This window comes from Pyrus communis, chromosome 4 (assembly GCF_041283825.1).
Source record: "Pyrus communis isolate YQ-2024b chromosome 4, ASM4128382v1, whole genome shotgun sequence".
Classification (NCBI taxonomy): Eukaryota; Viridiplantae; Streptophyta; class Magnoliopsida; order Rosales; family Rosaceae; genus Pyrus; species Pyrus communis.
This window is the reverse complement of record NC_142568.1, coordinates 18,466,513-18,484,999: the sequence shown is the minus strand read 5'-3', so window position 1 is coordinate 18,484,999 and position 18,487 is coordinate 18,466,513. Positions and strand designations below refer to the sequence as shown.

Genomic DNA, 18,487 nt, shown 5'->3' with positions numbered 1-18,487 from the left:
CATTTGACCCCAACAATGACATTTTTCTCTCCACTAATTGCCATTGATTACCCCTCTTTCTTTTTCTTACTCTCCTTACTCTGCCCTCACATTTAAACCCCATCTCTCTCTCTCTCTCTCTCTCTCTCTGTGTGTACGTAAGGACTAGAAACAGTAGCGGAGGAAAAGTGAGAGCAGTTGGTGCATTAGTATCAAACAATGTCATTTTCATCTTCACCAATTATCACTCTAGATCCCATATATTGTGGACACATGTTGGTCTAACTCGTCCATTATTCCGTAAGTATAACTATAAGACACGGCGGTAAAAGGAAAAGTTGTTTGTTACTTAGTAATATTGTTTAGTGATATTTTTTTTTTACAAGAAGTCTTCGGTTCAAATTTTAGGAGTGACGAGTTCGAAAACAATTTATTCGCTCCCCTTTAGTGTGTAAATATATTGTTGGAAAAAAAAATCGGTGGAGATTAAACCCATACTATGATAGACATTATTTTTTTTTCTGCCACTAAAATTAAGAGAAATGTGAGTGCATTTGACCCCAACAATGACATTTTTCACTCCACTAATTCAGAGAAAATGTGATTACCACTCTCGTTGCTTCCTCTCCTTACTCTGCCCTCTTATTTAAACCCCATCTCCTTCTCTCTGCGTATTCTTTTGCTTTCCCTTTCCAGTTGATAGTTCACAGTCCACACACAGGTCCATTTCTAGCTTTAGCCTTCAAAGCCTTTTCTTCTCCTTCAAAATTTCTCAATCTTTTCTTCAGCGGCCAAAGGTTACGAAAACAAAAAGGTAACTACTGCTTGTTTTGTTTGTTTGATGTTTTTGTTTTGCATGTATGATGAAAAATTTAACAAAAACCAAATTATATTTAATGACAAATTTGAAGTAGATTCAAATTTTACATGAGCATAAGATCCATTTTGTTATACAACAATATTTTATTTTACACAATAAGGTAAGGTACACATCCATAAACATTATATAGCTTAAATACTAAAGTATAATCCCTTATTCATTTTACTTGTGCATTATCTCTGTTGTTTTTCTTTTGGTGTTTCACAATTTTTCATAACTGTTTATAATAAACTCAATATATCTATGTAGTAGACTGATAATCATCGTTCCAAAAGTCATTAAGTATAGAACTTTTCTTGACCTAATTTAACTAAAAGCCAAAAAAACATTAGTAAGGAATTCAATAATTACAAGGCGAGAAGGGTTTAGAGCTGAACAAACTTAGCAAAATGTTGGTGAGAAACCCTTCTAAGCCTTAATTGGCCCTGCCCCTGACTCCACACGTATATGATAGTCAGAAAATTAACCAAGATGCTAGCTTTGTGCGAAACCCAGAGACAAAATCTACAAAATAGAGGAAAAGATGACTTACACTTGCCCTTTGTTTGTCATCATTTTCTCATCCAAACAAATGTACTCTTCCAAATGTATCACTGATTCAAATAATTTTGTGTAGAAATCATCTTTAAATGAATAGTAAAAGACTAAACGGTTCCGATTATAAAATTCACTATGAAAATAAATTATTTGCTTGGGGAATGAACACATCCTGAGGGGAAATCAAGCATTATCCTAGATGTGTATAAAAATGGTGGAGATATTTAAGGTCTCAGGTCCTCATTACTGTGGGTAATTCCCATACGTAGGTTCCGAAAATAACATTGTGCATTCTCTCTTATATCTTGGATTGGAGTCATTATATACGCGTGATCAACAAAGTCCCAAGATTAAACTCTTTTAAATTTTACTTAAAACTGTATTTATTTCTGCTTGCTAAATGTAGCCACTAAATTATTAATAGCATGTTTACTTCCTTAATGAGTTGGAGTTTGTTTTGGAATTTTTTTTTCATTCTTGATTGCTCTACATTTGTTAACACATTCAAAATTTAAAATATGTGGGTCTTGCGTTGCAATCCGTAATTCATTATGTACCTAAAAAATCGAAAATCAAATTGATTAGGAGAAGGAGGAGATCCCGATCTCATAACTGACTTCATACATTCCAGTGAGGAGTGATGACACAAAATTTCTTGATGGATGGTGTTATCAACACATCCATTTTTACTTCTTAGTTTTCAATTATCGGATCAAAGGAATTGAAGAAAATCAATGAAGAAAACTAACAAGAGTTTGTGAGAGGTAAAAATAAGTGTATGAATATCACTACCCTTTCTTGATAAGTAGGGCAAAAACTTTAAAGTCAACACGTCCACTAATCAACCCAAAAAAAACTCTCACAATTCCAATTTCCACAATGTGACAGTTAGTCTCTCCTTACTCTGACCTCACATTTGCACCTGGTCTATCACTCTCTCTCTGTGCGTGTTTTCTTTGCTTTCCCTTTCCAATTAATAGTCCACGGTCCACGCACACCCTCCATTTGCAAAACTGTTTAATATTCACACATCTATCTTTACTTCTTAATTTTCGAGCGTTGGAATCAAATGATTGAAGAAGATCAACGGAAAAAACTGAAAGTGTGTGAAAGGTAAAAGAGAGTATATGAATATCACTACCCTTTCTCGATAAGTAGGGCAAAAACTTTAAGATCAACACGTCAACCAGCCAACCTACAAAGAAATCTCACAATTCCAATTTCCAAAATGTGACAGTTACTCTCTCCTTCCTCTGACCTCTCATTTGCACCCTATCTATCACTCTCTCTCTCTCTCTCTCTCTCTCTCTCTCTCTGCGTATTTTCTTTGCTTTCCCTTTCCAATTAATACTCCACGGTCCACACACACCCTCCATATGCAAATTGTTTAATATCCACATATCTATTTTTACTTCTTAATTTTTGACCGTTGTCATATCAAATAAATTGAAGAAAATCAATTAAAAAAACTAACAAAAATGTGTAAGAGGTAAAAAGAACTGTATGAATCACTAGCCCTTCTCGATAAGTAAGGCAAAAACTTTAAAGTCAAACACGTCAACCAGCCAACCCAAAACAATTTCCACAATGTGACAGTCACTCTCTCCTTACTCTGACCTCTCATTTGCACCCGTTCTATCCTCTCTCTCTCTCTCTCTCTCTCTCTCTCTCTGCTTTCCCTTTCCAATTAATAGTCCACAGTCCACACACACCCTCCATTTCTAGCTTTCACTGATTATGTTTCCTTGTCTAGTGAGAAATCAATTCTCAATACAATCTTAATCTAACAAGGACCGGCATTCCTCTTTTGATAAGATTTTTCTACATCAATTGAATTCTGTAAAGCCGGCCTTAATCTCTTCAATATCTTACTCACAGTCTGACAACAGTAACTGGGAAGGAGAAGTCACGAATCAAAATAATTCTAATATTCGTTCATGTGATAGAAATTTCGTATAGTTTATCATATACGAACTTTACCGGCTATATTATATATATTAACCAAGAAGGAAAGGTGAAATTAGCGTAGCATTTAATTGTTAATTCTATTCGCTATTCATGAAGACATGAATTCTTTTTTAGTGCATTTTTGCTCACCACCTTCCAGTGGTGGTAATGTACATCACCTTATTTTTCACCATTACTATCTGACTTTTAAGCCTTGTGGCTTTCTCCACAAGTTTGATTGCAATGATTTTTAAGCCTTGTGACTTTTAAGCCTTGGGATTTTTAAACCTTGTTACTTTTAAGCCTTTTGACTTTTAAGCCTTGTAGTTTTGCAAAATTGTTTGTATGGAACCACAAATATCTGCATTTCAAGTTACCATAGTACTAAGTCACGCCTTTATACATTTATTTTCTTTTAATTTACGCAATCAATATGTTAAGGTAAATAAATAAACGTAAAAAGAGAAAATGAGAGGTTTTTTTTTTCTTTTTCTTTTTTTTTCGATGGAGAATGCACATATTACCCAATTTGCTTATAACATATATTTACTGTATAAATTTCTTAATTAAAACCATTCAATTTCTTAATCTTTGTTTCAAGATCATTTATCTATAAAGCAATCTCAAAATTCCAAAGTGTTGAATAATCTCAAATGCGACCCGTTTTCCACTTGCCCCTCCCTAAACCTCAAGTACTCCAAAGTGTTTAAAGGACTAGAAACGGTAGCGGAGAAAAGTGAGTGCATTTGGTGTATTTAGTACCAATCAATGTCATTTTCGTCTCCACCATTTATCACTCTGCACCCCATATGTTGTGGATGGTCTGACTCTTCTATTATTCCTTAAGTATAAGACACGCCCGGTAAAGGAAAAGATGTTTGTCGCTTAGTAATATTGTTCACTGATATTTTTTTCCAAGAGGGCTTGAGTTCGAATTTTAGAAGTGACGAGTTTGCAACCATTTACTTGCTCCCCTTTAGTGTGTAAATATACTGTATAAATTTTTTATTTTTTTTTTTAGATAAACGATAGCATTAGCGGATTAAATATTAAATATTAGAAGGAGAAGGGGATTGGTGGAGATCAAATCCGTATCATGATGCATAGACATTATTGTTTTCCACCACTGAAATTAAAAGAAAATGTGAGTGCATTTGACCACAACAGTGACACTTTTCATTCCACTAATTACTATTGATTACCACTCTTGCTTTTGCTTCCTCTCCTTACTCTGCCCTTATATTTCAACCTTATCTCTCTCTCTCTCTCTCTCTCTCTCTCTCGGTCTCCGCGTATTCTTTTGCTTTCCCTTTCCAGTTGATAGTTCACAGTCCACACCTCCATTTCTAGCTTTTGCCTTCGCAGCCTTCTCTTCTTCAAAACTTCTCAATCTTTTTTTTTTCTGTATGTAACGAACTGCAATTAATCGTGACAAGGAGGCAAAATTTATATCACCAACCCCTTATTCAAAACTGCCTGGTGACTAAAGCGATTAGTGATGGAGTAGGCACCCGCAAACGTCACTGACTCAGTGTAGCGGCCAAATTTTACAAAAACAAAAAGGTAATTACTGCTTGTTTTGTTTGTTTGATATTTTTGTTTTGTATGTATCATTTGGAAGAACTTCTGAACATAGGTTGATTGATTGCCCTTTCATGATATTGTTTGAACGATTTTCATGATGTCATTCAGCACGTAATCTGCCTCTCTTTTTCAAACATCAAGTTTCAACTTTATATGAATTTTTTTTTGTAAGTAATTAAATAAAATAGGCTAAATTGTAGCAATTTCCTGAATTATACTACGAGTTTAATTTTCGTCCTTGAATTCTACTAATAATTTCTTATGTCCTCAAATTGTGTCATTTGTTGCACTAGTAGTTTTTTTTTGTTAACTCTATAAGCTTTTTTGTTAAGTTGAGAGATAAAACAAGACTTTCATCCAAAAAAAAAAAAAAAATTATTTTTTTAAAAAAGAAAGACTTGACTCCTGAAGGATTGAGGAAGAATTGCTCCTTAAATATCTCGTGACCTATTTATAGAACTCCGTGGTCATAATCAGAACGCCTTAAGGATTGTCTAAACAATATTAGTTTTAATTGATTCTTTACAGAGATGATATTTACATAGTGATTTATAATATGAATAGTTCTGACAATAAGCATGAAATTCTGTGATAGGCCACAAGGACCACAAATTTTTTTGAGAAGAGACTCCTCCTTAACATTAAGGACATTAAGGAGCCAAGCTCCTTTTTTTTTTTTTTTTTTAGTAAATAGGATTATTTTTTTGTATGAAAATACCACATACCATTACATTTGACGAAAAAGAAGACAAATTTGACAGAATGACCACTCATGCAACGCAGAGTTACATTGGAGGTCAGGAAAAACTAATATGAGATTTTAGGGACGAAAACTAAATATGGAATAAAGTTTAGGGATCTTTGCTACCACGCACACAATAAAATACAATTTTTTCTAGGAAAATGAAGTCCCCAAATCAAATGGATATTACTAAATAGGGAATTCTTGATATAAATCTAATTTTTTAAGCTAATATTAGGAATAGTTCAATTTATTAAAATAAATCTAATCCTTGAGTTTAGGATTATTTTATTAATAAAATTAAATTTCTTTTTAATTATCTGTTTAATTATTTCTTCATATTTCTTTTTCTTTTTGTTATGTCTTGTTCTTCTTCCTGTTCTAAACCCCATTTATATATTTTATTTTTAATTTTCATAGTCAATCTATATTACAGGCTAATTGTATTTATCTACATGAGATAGATTCTTTTTTGTAATCAACCTCTATCACAGATTCATATGTCTTACTTGTAGGTTATTATGTTTTTGTACATTTTAGTTAGGTTTCACATCTCGCTTATAGGTATAATATACATTAATGTATTTGTTACTTGAGTTAGGGTCATATGTTAGTATATTAATTTTCTTGTTCAAAGAAATTAAGTAGATTTGTTGGAATTAGAAGATGCATGATTTTAATTTATCTCTAATATTTAAAAAAAATGTAAAATGAGTACAAAACATACTAAAAAACTACTAAGTTCAGATAAAGCAAAAAATTTCTCCAAAACCCAGAAAGTTAAAGGCAAAAATCTACAAAATGATGAAAAATTTACTAAAACCCAATTATATTTAATGACAAATTTGAAGTAGATCCAAATTTTACATGAGTATAAGATCCATTTTGTTATAAAACGATATTTTATTTTACACAATGAAGTGAGGTTCACATCCATAAATGTTATATAGCTTAAATACTAATATATAACCCCTGATTCATTTTAATTGTGCAGTGTCTCTATTGTTTTTCTTTTTGATGTTTCACTATTTTACATAACTGTTTATAATAAATTCAATATATCTATATAGCAGACTGATAATTATCATTCCAAAAGTTAGCAAGTACAGAACTTTTCCTGACCTAATTTAACTAAAAGTCAAAACAACATTAATAAGGAATTCAACAAGGGAATTAACTTGGCTGCTGAAAATTCAGCAGCCAAGTCTTGTTCTTTAATAAGTACCAGGGGAGAGGGGTTTAGAGCTGAACAAAAAGAGGAACTATAATCATGTAATTGGCTCCACCCCTAACTCCATACATAAAACGAGAGAGCTCAGTGCTCTCAAAAGTCTCAGTCATTCCTCTCTCTCTAAAGAGCGCTTCAGAAGAAACCCTAAACTTCATCATTATTCCTGCCGCCAACCTCTAGCTTCTACTTGTGGTCAGTGGCAGCCAACTTTTCAAACTTGTTTTCCTCCTCCTCCTTCTCTCTACCCTTCTTTTCCTTCCCAACACCTGCGATGGCCCCCTTTCCCCGTCTGGAATTTGGGGATCTACACACCTTCTCCGGAAGGAGTGGATGGAGCACGATCTCTGGGCCTTTTGTCTATCCCCGCACCTGCGGTGGCCCCGTTTCCCGTCAAGGAACAGTGAAGCAACCCACCATCTACGGGTGGTGTGGATGGAGTACTATCATCGGGTTGTTTGCCCATGTATCATGGTAATCTGATTTGGAGCCCTTGGGCTATGATTTGGGGCCCTGCGCTCAAGATCCTCCAAAACTTCGAATCAAATTCCAAATTTGGTGGATCTCACCTCAATACTTGCTTGCTGCTTCTTTTGTGCTTTTCTCCGATCAAAGAAAACTATATGTTGTCACCCTTACAAAGGTCCGATATCTCTTCAGAATGGTGTTTACACCACTTGACCTTTTTTGTTACTGCTTGGTTCTGGGCATTTAGTTGCCCATTGTGTGCTTGGTATCGGTTGAGGAATAGAAATGTGGCGATCGGTATTGGTTTGGTTTCATTGGATCTACAGATTTAGCACTTTTTCCTAGGCATTGTTACTATGATGGGTTCGAGCTGTGCTTTATGCGGTGGTTTTTCTTGGTTGTTTTGTCCGTTGGCCGTCTTCACCGATTCGGCCGTGTACGCGGCTGGTGAAGCTATGTTTAGGGTTATTAGGTTTTCTTGTGTGGTGACTTTTGGGCCTCTACAATTGCACCTTAACTTTTGAACTCCTATGTAATTTTTATTTTAGGTATAGATAGAAACCTTTACTCATGCATTGTGTGGACTGATCCTTTTTTGGGACTGTTTTTATTTCTCGTTTTCACCTGTGGAGTCCTTGTAATTTTCCTTCACTTTGTTATAAAAATTCCTTTCGACCAAAAAAAAAAAAAAAAAAACTCCATACATATATGATAATGATATTTAAGGAAAGTCTTTTCTGACATAGAAAATGAGGAGACATGAAATATCATTCCAATATTACTTTACCAACATAAACATGCATTACACTATAATCCCTTAATATACTTATATACATTATATTATTTATATTATAATACAGTATGAGCACAAGAAACCATAGTCAGAAAATTAACGAACATAAACATGCATTCCAACATACTTATATACATTATGTTATTTAGGGTAAAGTACAAAAAAAACTACCTCAACTATTGGTGTCACGACACTTTCATACTTTATCTTTTAAAATTGACAATGTCATACCTCATCTTTAGAATTTGTGTAAATGTTATACCTTCCGTTAGGTTGACCATTTATTTCTCAGTTAAATGCTGACGTGACTTGATCCGGGACCCATTTTTCATTAAAAAATAATAAAATATTATTAAAAAAAATCATTTAATATTATTTAAATATTAAAATAATAAAAAAAAGTACATAAAAATCATAAAAAAACCTCTCCCTTCGTCCATCCTCTATTAAGCAATTAAAATGCATGAAATAAACATGTTGGAATAATGGTAGGCTAGTCAATTTTCTTGTTCAAAGTTAGGCAAGTTAGGTTAGTCAAGCAAGATAGGTAAGTTAGGCAAAATTAGGCTTATGTTCTTTTTCTTCCCTATATATATGTTTCATCTTGTAATTGTTTCATTAAGAAAATATACAAAACCATCTTCAACACTTCTCTCTCATAGCTTAAACCCTAGAACCCACGAAACCCTAGCAGGTTCATATTTTATCATGGTATCAGAGCACCGTTTCTGGTGACTCTGAATACCCCACTTATCTTCAACGCTTCCGCACCACAACCAACAACATCGTCATCATGAGTGATTCAGGAACCAACACAAAACCATTAGAGATGGCTACTGATCTCTCGAACCCGTTTTTATTACACCCCTCTGATCAACCTGGGAACATCTTGGTCTCCAAAACCCTTCAAGGAGACAACTACAACACATGGAGCCGTGCTATGCGCATCAGTCTAAGTGCTAAGAACAAGCTAGGTTTGGTCGATGGAACCATTGACCCACCTACTGAAACAGATAAACAATTTGCATTGTGGCAACGATGCAATGACATGGTTCTCGCATGGATCCTGAATTCTGTACATGAAGACATTGCAAGCAGCGTTTCCTACTACACTTCAGCAGCAGATGTGTGGGCTGACTTGCGTGATCGTTTCTCTCAAGGGAACGATTCACGTGTTTACCAAATTAAGAGAGAAATTGTTGAGCACAGACAGGAGCAACAATCGATCTCAGTCTACTACACCAAACTAAAGGCATTGTGGGATGAATTGACGTCCTACCATGAGCCCTCAACATGCACTTGTGGGGGTTTGAAGAAGATCAATGAACGTGATGAAAAGGAAAGAGTGATGCAGTTTCTCATGGGATTAAACGAGTCCTATGCCGCAGTACGTGGGCAAATCTTGTTGATGCAGCCACTTCCCGACACTCGGAAGGCATACTCTCTTGTTTTACAACAAGAGAAACAAGTGGAGGTATCTCTCACTCGTCATAACAACAGTTTGCATGCGATGCATTTGACAAGCCATAGGGAATCTGATGCACAACGAGGTAACTCCTCTATTAAATGCTCATATTGTGATAAAAAATATCATACCGTAGATCGGTGTTTCTATCTCAATGGCTTTCCACCGGGGCACAAATACCATGGCAAAAAGATGATTCCTCCTAACAAGAAGAAACCTGCGGCTAATCAAATAAAGACTGGCAGTCAAGTCGCCACAGTCACGGATAAGCACCATCATAAAACCAACGGTGACAGCCCCAAGTTCACTCTTGAAGAGTACAACCAAATCATGGCCATGCTCAAGAAAAACAACTTGGATGGTAATCCTCACCATTTTGCAAACGCCACAGGTACTCTTACACCTCTGTCTAAAATGTCAGGAGCCTTACCACAGAAAAACCTATATTGGATCATTGATAGTGGGGCAACGGATCATATATCTCCTTCACCTCACTTGCTTCACAAGAAATCTATGTGTGATTATGTACAAATGCCGAATGGGGGAAAAGCCATTATAGAATCTGTTGGTTCCGTCCAAGCAACTCCTCTTCTTAAACTTGATGATGTGTTACATGTTCCAAATTTTCAAGTTTATTTGTTATCCGTTAGCAAACTCACTGAGTCTCTACAATGCATAGTGATTTTCTTTCCTACCTTTTGTGTGATACAGGACATGGCTACGAGGAGGACGATTGGCCTGGGCAAGCGATATAATGGGCTCTATTACTTGTCAACACAAAATCCTCATTTAGCTCACAATGTCAACCGTCATTCAAACCTTTGGCACCGACGGTTAGGACATCCCTCCACCGGTCCCTTACAACTTTTGACCAAGCAAGTTCCAACTATTATGTTTGATTCTAGCCATTTGTGTGACATTTGTCCCCTTGCTAAACAAACTCGTTTGTCTTTTCCGTCAAGCTTTATTTCATCTCAAGCACCTTTTGATTTAATACATTGTGATATTTGGGGACCTCATCGAGTCAATTCTCATTCGGGGGCTAGATATTTTTTGACTATTGTTGATGATTATTCATGATTTACTTGGATCCATCTTATGCGTTTAAAATCTGAAACACAAGGGTTGTTACGTTCTTTTATTGCTTGGGTTCAAACACAATTCAATCGCATGATCAAGACAATTAGGGCAGATAATGGGGCTGAATTCATTTCTTTACGTTCTTTTTTTTTATAGCAAGGGTATTGTGTTTCACACTTCTTGTCCTTCTACTCCCCAACAAAATGGGGTCGTTGAAAGAAAACATCGCCATCTTTTAAATGTTGGGCGAGCACTTCGTTTTCAAGCCAATTTACCTTTAATTTTTTGGGGGGAAAGTGTTCAAACGGCATGTTATTTAATCAATCGCTTACCAACACCACTCCTCCATCACAAAACCCCATTTGAGCTTTTACATTGTACACCTCCAGATTTTCATCACTTGCGTGTGTTTGGTTGCTTATGCTATGCCACAAATCTCACTCCCACACACAAGTTTGATCAACGTGCTCGGAAATGCATATTTGTTGGATATCCTCTTGGTCAAAAGGGGTACCGTGTTTATGATCTCACTACCCACAAATTCTCCACCTCCCGTGATGTGATCTTTCATGAGGACACCTTTCCCTTTCCTTCCCAACCCCCAGATCACCAACCTGACAGTGTTGTTCTCCCCCTTCCCCTTGATACTACCATCGCCTCACCTGCCCCTACCACCACTACCATCCCCCTTCCATCCCACGACACACCACACGACCTACCGCACGACCCACCACAAGTCACACCCCCTATCCATGCCACCAACCCTTCCTCGGACCCTCTCATCACCGAGCCTGCTCCCTCCCCTCTTCCCCTTGTCATTCGCCACTCCAACCGTCCTCCAAAACCCTCCGTACGACTTCAGGGCTATCATTTATATCATGTACACTCTCTTGCTCCCAGTGCCACCTCCTCTTCCATGTCAGGTACACGTTACCCTTTATCTCACTATGTTTCTTATGCTCATCTTTCTTCTTCACACCGTTCTTTTGCTTGTGCTATTTCCAACATTGTTGAACCCACTACCTTTGAGCAAGCTAATAGTGATCCTGCATGGCAAGCCGCCATGCAAGCTGAACTCCTAGCCTTGGAACAAAATCAGACTTGGACTCTCACTCGTCTCCCTCCCGGGCATCGAGCTATTGGTTGCAAATGGGTTTACAAGGTCAAGTATCATTCAGATGGGTCTGTCGAGCGTTATAAAGCTCGCCTTGTTGCCAAGGGTTTTACACAACGTGAAGGTATCGATTACAAAGAGACTTTCGCCCCAGTTGCCAAACTTATTACCGTCCGATGTCTTTTGGCCGTAGCTTCTGTTCGTCATTGGTCTCTCCACCAAATGGATGTTCAAAATGCCTTCCTCCATGGAGATCTTGAGGAAGAAGTCTATATGCAACTGCCTCCTGGTCTTCGTCGTCAGGGGGAGCACAATGTATGCCGACTCAACAAGTCACTTTATGGGCTTAAACAAGCCTCTCGAAGCTGGTTTCACAAATTTTCCACTGCTATACACCAAGCTGGGTATCAACAATCCAAGGCCAATTATTCCTTGTTCACCAAGGTACGTGATCACTCATTCACAGCTATACTAATCTACGTCGATGACATGATCATCACAGGCAATGATGAAGAGGCCATTCGTGATCTCAAACAGTTTCTTCACACTCAGTTTCGAATCAAGGATCTGGGACCATTAAAATACTTTCTCGGCGTAGAGGTGGCTAGGTCTTCTCAAGGTATTTCTATCTCACAACGGAAATACACGCTTGACATTCTTGATGAAGCCAGCTTACTAGGTGCCAAACCTGCAAAATTTCCCATGGAAGAAAATTTGAAGTTATCTCCAACGGAAGGGCAAGTTCTTCATGATGCCTCGAAGTATAGGAGACTTGTTGGTAAACTTATTTACCTTACTATCACTAGACCGAAAATTTCATATGCAGTTCATGTACTCAGCCAATACATGCAACAACCAAGAAAACCACATTTAGATGCAGTCCATCGTCTCTTGCGATACTTGAAAGGGGCACCTGGACAAGGACTTCTATTTCCTTCAAAGGGGGACCTAATCTTGGCTGGATATTGTGATGCCGATTGGGCTCGATGTTCAATTACAAGGAGATCTGTCACGGGTTATTGCATATTCCTTGGAGGAGCATTGGTATCTTGGAAGACTAAGAAACAAACCACCGTTTCTCGATCTTCAGTAGAAGCAGAGTATCGTGCCATGGCCTTTGCGACGTGTGAGCTTACATGGATGAAATACTTGTTGGCTGACTTACGAGTTGATCATCATGTGCCAGCAAAACTGCATTGTGACAATCAAGCGGCTCTTCATATAGCAGCCAATCCCGTGTTCCACGAGCGTACCAAACACATAGAAATCGATTGCCATGTTGTTCGTGAACGTATTCAATCAGGGGTTATCACGACAGCCTACGTTCGTACTGGAGCACAGTTGGCTGATATATTTACCAAGCCGCTTGGACAAGGGATGTTTCACTCATTACTTGGCAAGATGGGTGTGATTGACATTCACATTCCACCTTGAGGGGGAGTATTAAGCAATTAAAATGCATGAAATAAACATGTTGGAATAATGGTAGGCTAGTCAATTTTCTTGTTCAAAGTTAGGCAAGTTAGGTTAGTCAAGCAAGATAGGTAAGTTAGGCAAAATTAGGCTTATGTTCTTTTTCTTCCCTATATATATGTTTCATCTTGTAATTGTTTCATTAAGCGAATATACAAAACCATCTTCAACACTTCTCTCTCATAGCTTAAACCCTAGAACCCACGAAACCCTAGCAGGTTCATATTTTATCATCCTCCTCTCTCTCTTCCCCATCTTCCTGCAACCCAGAAAGAAAAAGAAGGAGAAAGAAGAAGAAGAAGATAAAAAAAAAATAAAAAAATAAAAAAATAAAAAAATAAAATAAAAAAACCCAAACCAAACCCAGTTCGTCCCCCCCCTCCCCCCCCCCATCACAAACCCAACCCCCTGCAACCTAGAAAGAAGGAGGAAGAAGAAGAAAAAAAAAAAAAAAAAACAAACCCCAACCCAACTGAAGGAGGAAGAAGAAGAAGAAGAAGAAGGAAAAAAAAAAAAAAAATGGGAAACCCAGTTCGTCCCCTCCCTCCCCACCACCCAACATGCAGAAGAAGAAGAAGAAGAAGAAGAAGAGGGAAGAGAGAAGAAAAAAAAAAAAACCTCAGTTCGTTCGTCCCCCCTCCCCCCGCACCCACCCTCTTCCGTCCACACCCATTCCCCCCCTCCCATTTTCTCCACGCCCAAGTTCTCAACCTTCGGAATCGGCCCGGCGAAGGTTTCCCGATTCCACCTCAACGGGATCTGAGTTTTTTTTTTTTTTTTTTTTGGGGTTGTTGGTAGTGGTGTGAGGTTGGGTGCAAAAGGTGGTGCGAAGGTGGGGAGGTTGGGTGCAGATAGTGGGTGTGGGGAGATGAGCGGGTGGGGAGCGGGGAGAAGAGTGAGAAGGGAGAACGAAGAAACAGAAAATATAAAATAAATACAGTACATTTATGATGGGTATAACTATATCAGGACATAATAGGAATTAGAGCAAAACTGGGAGGGTAATATCAGTAGAAAACTGGGAGGGTAATTTCAAAGTATTTCAGCTTTAGTATATATTAAATTGCCCTTTCAAGATTTTCTCTTTTTTTTTCTTTTACCGAGCACTACAAATTAAGCAGCAGTCCATGATTTGGGCAAAAGTAGAAACCAATGGAAGTGAGACTTCAACTGTCAAAAGATATTCTTTATGAACTTTTCTTTCTAAATATTACTTGTGAGCGATCGCATCGATCAGACTCTTGTGTGGCCAAAAGATTAATGCTGAATTGACAAGGTTCCCCTCCCATTTGAAAAATCTCCTCCATTCCTTGTAAGATGTACGGCATGACGGAGCTCTATTATTTTTTGTCGTTACAGTTGCCATCTCATTTTTGGTAAAAATATTGAATCAAGTTTTTCTTCTATGTGGTCGCATTTCTTCTCCTTTATGCATTTGTGCAAATTCAATTTCGTTAATTAACCTGTTTTTCTCTCTGTCTTAGAACGATGATGGAGCATTCACGTACCAACCGTAAGCTGGTTTTGTTCAAATTCCTGCATGGGTTCATTCTTTTATGCATGAGCACACGCCTCGAATCTACAGCACTTCGCAGCCTTACTCTGCTTGGAAATGAATCTGATCGCTTGGCTCTTCTAGACTTGAAGAAAAGAATAACAGTTGATCCTTTCAATGTCACGAGCTCGTGGAATCATTCCATTCATTTCTGCAATTGGGTTGGAGTTTCATGCCACCGTTCCACCAAAAGAGTCTTGATGTTGAACCTGAAATCAAAAAAGTTGGTAGGCTCCATTTCACCTTCGGTTGGAAATCTTACTTATCTTACCGGAATCAATTTGGGAGACAACAAGTTTCATGGGGAAATTCCTCCAGAAATGGGTCGTCTACAAAGCCTACAATATCTCAACCTCTCTCATAATTCCTTTGGTGGGAAAATTCCAACTAATTTGTCGCAATGCATACAACTACAATTGCTTAATCTACAAGGCAATCGGATGATGGGGTCCATTCCAAACCAACTCAGTTCATTGTTGAATTTGAAATATCTACGGCTTGATGGCAACAATCTCACTGGAACTATCCCACCTTGGATAGGAAACTTTTCTTTGTTGAGTAGTCTAATACTTGGCAAGAACAATTTTCAAGGAAGCATACCCAATGAGCTTGGGCATATAACAGGCTTGGAGGAGTTCGTAGTGCAGATGAATGATCTATCTGGTATGATCCCATCCCCAATCTATAATATTTCTTCCATATCCACTTTTAGTGTTGCTGTCAACCAGTTGCATGGAGAGCTACCACCAAATCTCGGCACTATGCTTCCTAATCTCGTACAACTTTACTGTGATGTGAACAAATTCACAGGAAATATTCCTACATCATTGTCAAATGCTTCAAGACTTCAGATGCTTGAACTTTCTCAAAATGGCTTCTCTGGGACAGTCCCTGGTGAGAGTCTAGGAAACTTGCGTAGCTTAGTTTGGCTAAACATTTATGGCAATCAGTTAGGAAATAGAAAAGTTGGTGACTTGAATTTTCTTAGTTTCTTGGCTAATTGCACTAGTTTGGAGCATTTGAGTCTTTTGTATAATAATTTTGGAGGAGAAATTCCGGGATTCATAGCCAACCTTTCGACCCAACTTACTGTTCTTAGTCTGGGGGAAAATTTTATACATGGAAACCTTCCTAAGGGAACTGGAAACCTTATAAACCTGACTGCTTTAGTATTAGAATATAACCATTTGAGTGGCAGTGTCCCGCATGAAATTGGGAAACTAGAGAAGTTAAAGGAATTGTATTTGGATGGTAACCAATTTTCTGGGTCAATCCCGTCATCTTTTGGGAACATGACTTCATTGTTATACTTATACATGGACTCAAACAAGTTTGAGGGCAGTATACCTCCAAGTCTTGGAAACTGCCGATACCTATTAGATCTTAACCTTTCCAGTAACAACCTTACGGGCACCATACCTAAAATGCTTATGGAGCTTTCAACCCTTTCAAGTTCTCTAGACCTGTCTGACAATTATTTGACTGGTCCGATGCCCTTTGAGGTGGGTGATTTAGTGCATCTCACAGAGCTAAATTTATTAAGAAACAATTTATTAGGTGAAATCCCGAGCACCCTCGGAAGTTGTACTAGTTTGGAGCGCTTGTGTTTGCAAGGTAATAAGTTTGAAGGAACAATTCCTCAATCTCTTGAGAATTTGAAAGGCTTGGAAAAACTTGATATTTCAAGCAACAACTTGTCTGGGCCAATTCCTAAATTCATAGGCAGACTTGGTGCTCTCAAGTATCTCAATCTTTCGTATAATGATTTTGAGGGCGAGCTGCCTAAAGATGGTATTTTTGCAAATGCTAGTGGTGTTTCTGTTCTTGGAAATCATAGGCTTTGTGGTGGCATCCCACAATTACATCTACCTTCATGCCCCCCAAAAAAACACCATTCATCTCGTGGACTACATTCCCCAAAAGTAGTCATCCCCATAGCATGTGTACTTGGAATCATAATTACTCTATCATGCTTTTGTGGTGCTTGTTCAATGCTGAAAAGGTCAAAAGATAGACTTGCAACTTCATGTTCTTATAAGGATTGGAAATCAGGTGTCTCCTACTCACAACTCGTTGAATCAACTAACGGGTTTTCTGCAGATAATCTTATTGGTTTGGGAAGTTTTGGTTCTGTTTATAAAGGGGTAATTCCTAGTGATGGAACAATAGTTGCTGTTAAGGTACTAAACCTTCAACAACAAGGAGCTTCCAAGAGTTTCATAGATGAATGCAAAGCTTTAAGGAGTATAAGGCACCGTAATCTTCTCAAGATCATAACTGCATGCTCGAGCATTGATAACCAGGGCAAGGACTTCAAAAGTCTAGTTTTCGAGTTCATGGAAAATGGAAGTCTAGACTCAATGTTGTATCCAAGATATGAGGAGGAATCTCCAAGTAAAAGAATGAGTTTTATGCAAAGATTGAACATCGCCATTGATGTTGCTTATGCGTTAGATTATCTTCACCACCATTGTGAAACGGCCATTGTTCATTGTGATCTAAAGCCGAGCAACGTACTTCTTAATGAAGATATGGTAGCCCATGTTGGGGATTTTGGTTTGGCAAGGTTCCTCTTCGAAACATCAAATGATCCCTCCTTTAGTCAAACAATGTCATCTCAGCTAAAGGGTTCTATAGGTTACATTCCTCCGGGTATGAGTTTCTATCATTCTAACTTCCTTTTTATGTTCTCAGTAAATTATTACCAAAAAAAAAAAAAAAAAAAACAACTAATTAATCTCTATTTATGAAAAATACATTACTGCCTCTTTTTTTGTTGGAAAATAAGTAACATATAAATATAAAGAATATATTGTTCTAATGGTCAATTGCATATGACATATTGTATGTATGTCCTGGCAGAGTACGGCACAGGAGGCCAAGTTTCCATACTTGGAGATGTTTATAGCTATGGAATACTATTGCTGGAAATGTTCACAGGAAAAAGACCTACCAGTGACATGTTTAAAGGCGGTCTAAGCATTTACCAATTTGTAGCCATGGCTTTGCCTGACCATGTCATGGACATTGTTGACCATTCAATTATCCTTGACCTCGAAACAGATGGTGATGTCAACAATGACATAGTGCGAGAACGAACTCCATCCAGACGTAACAATGGTGGCCCGATGAAAGCAAAGAAATTAAAGGAATGCTTGGTTTCAGTGATGCAGATAGGACTTTCTTGCTGTGCAATGTCACCAAGGGAGCGGATGCTGATGGACGCGGTTGTCAGAAAAATGAGTGCAATCAGAGACTCGTACCTCAAGGTTTAAGAAGACTTGAGAACGACAAAGCATGCTGCTCAAAGGAGAAAGGACATGATCACTCATCAATAATGTTTTCCTCTCTCTACTCACCAAAATTTTCTTTCTAGTTTTACTTTCTTTCTGTTGCTATCGCTTGGAATTTTGTCTCGTTGATGTTTGTGGTGTGTTTTACTTATATGACTTGAAGCTTTCGAATTTTAATTTGTGTGGTGCTTTATAGAATTTTAATGATTAGTGGTTTTGGGGGATCAATTTTTTTTTATGATATTTGTTGAATGGCAAACTCCGCAAAATGTAGTCATAAACTGCTATCATATTTGATAGAATTTGCAAACGGTGTTAGGAGTGTGAAAGAGAAGGTGGATAGTAACAA

General features: G+C 37.7%; 1 protein-coding gene across 2 annotated transcripts; it reads left to right on the top strand.

The window, feature by feature from the left end:
- Nucleotides 1-652: 652 nt before the first annotated feature.
- Nucleotides 653-18,487, top strand: LOC137746069 (LRR receptor-like serine/threonine-protein kinase EFR). 2 transcript variants are annotated; one of them, XM_088692737.1, is made up of 3 exons: nt 653-793; nt 14,775-17,497; nt 17,708-18,487. In XM_088692737.1, exons 2-3 carry the CDS (start codon nt 14,779-14,781, stop codon nt 18,118-18,120), a joined length of 3,132 nt encoding a protein of 1,043 aa, XP_088548863.1. In that variant the 5' UTR covers nt 653-793; nt 14,775-14,778; the 3' UTR covers nt 18,121-18,487. The 2 variants fall into 2 exon arrangements, with proteins under 2 accessions (XP_088548863.1, XP_088548864.1); XM_088692738.1 differs by lacking the exon at nt 653-793 and adding an exon at nt 4,507-4,906.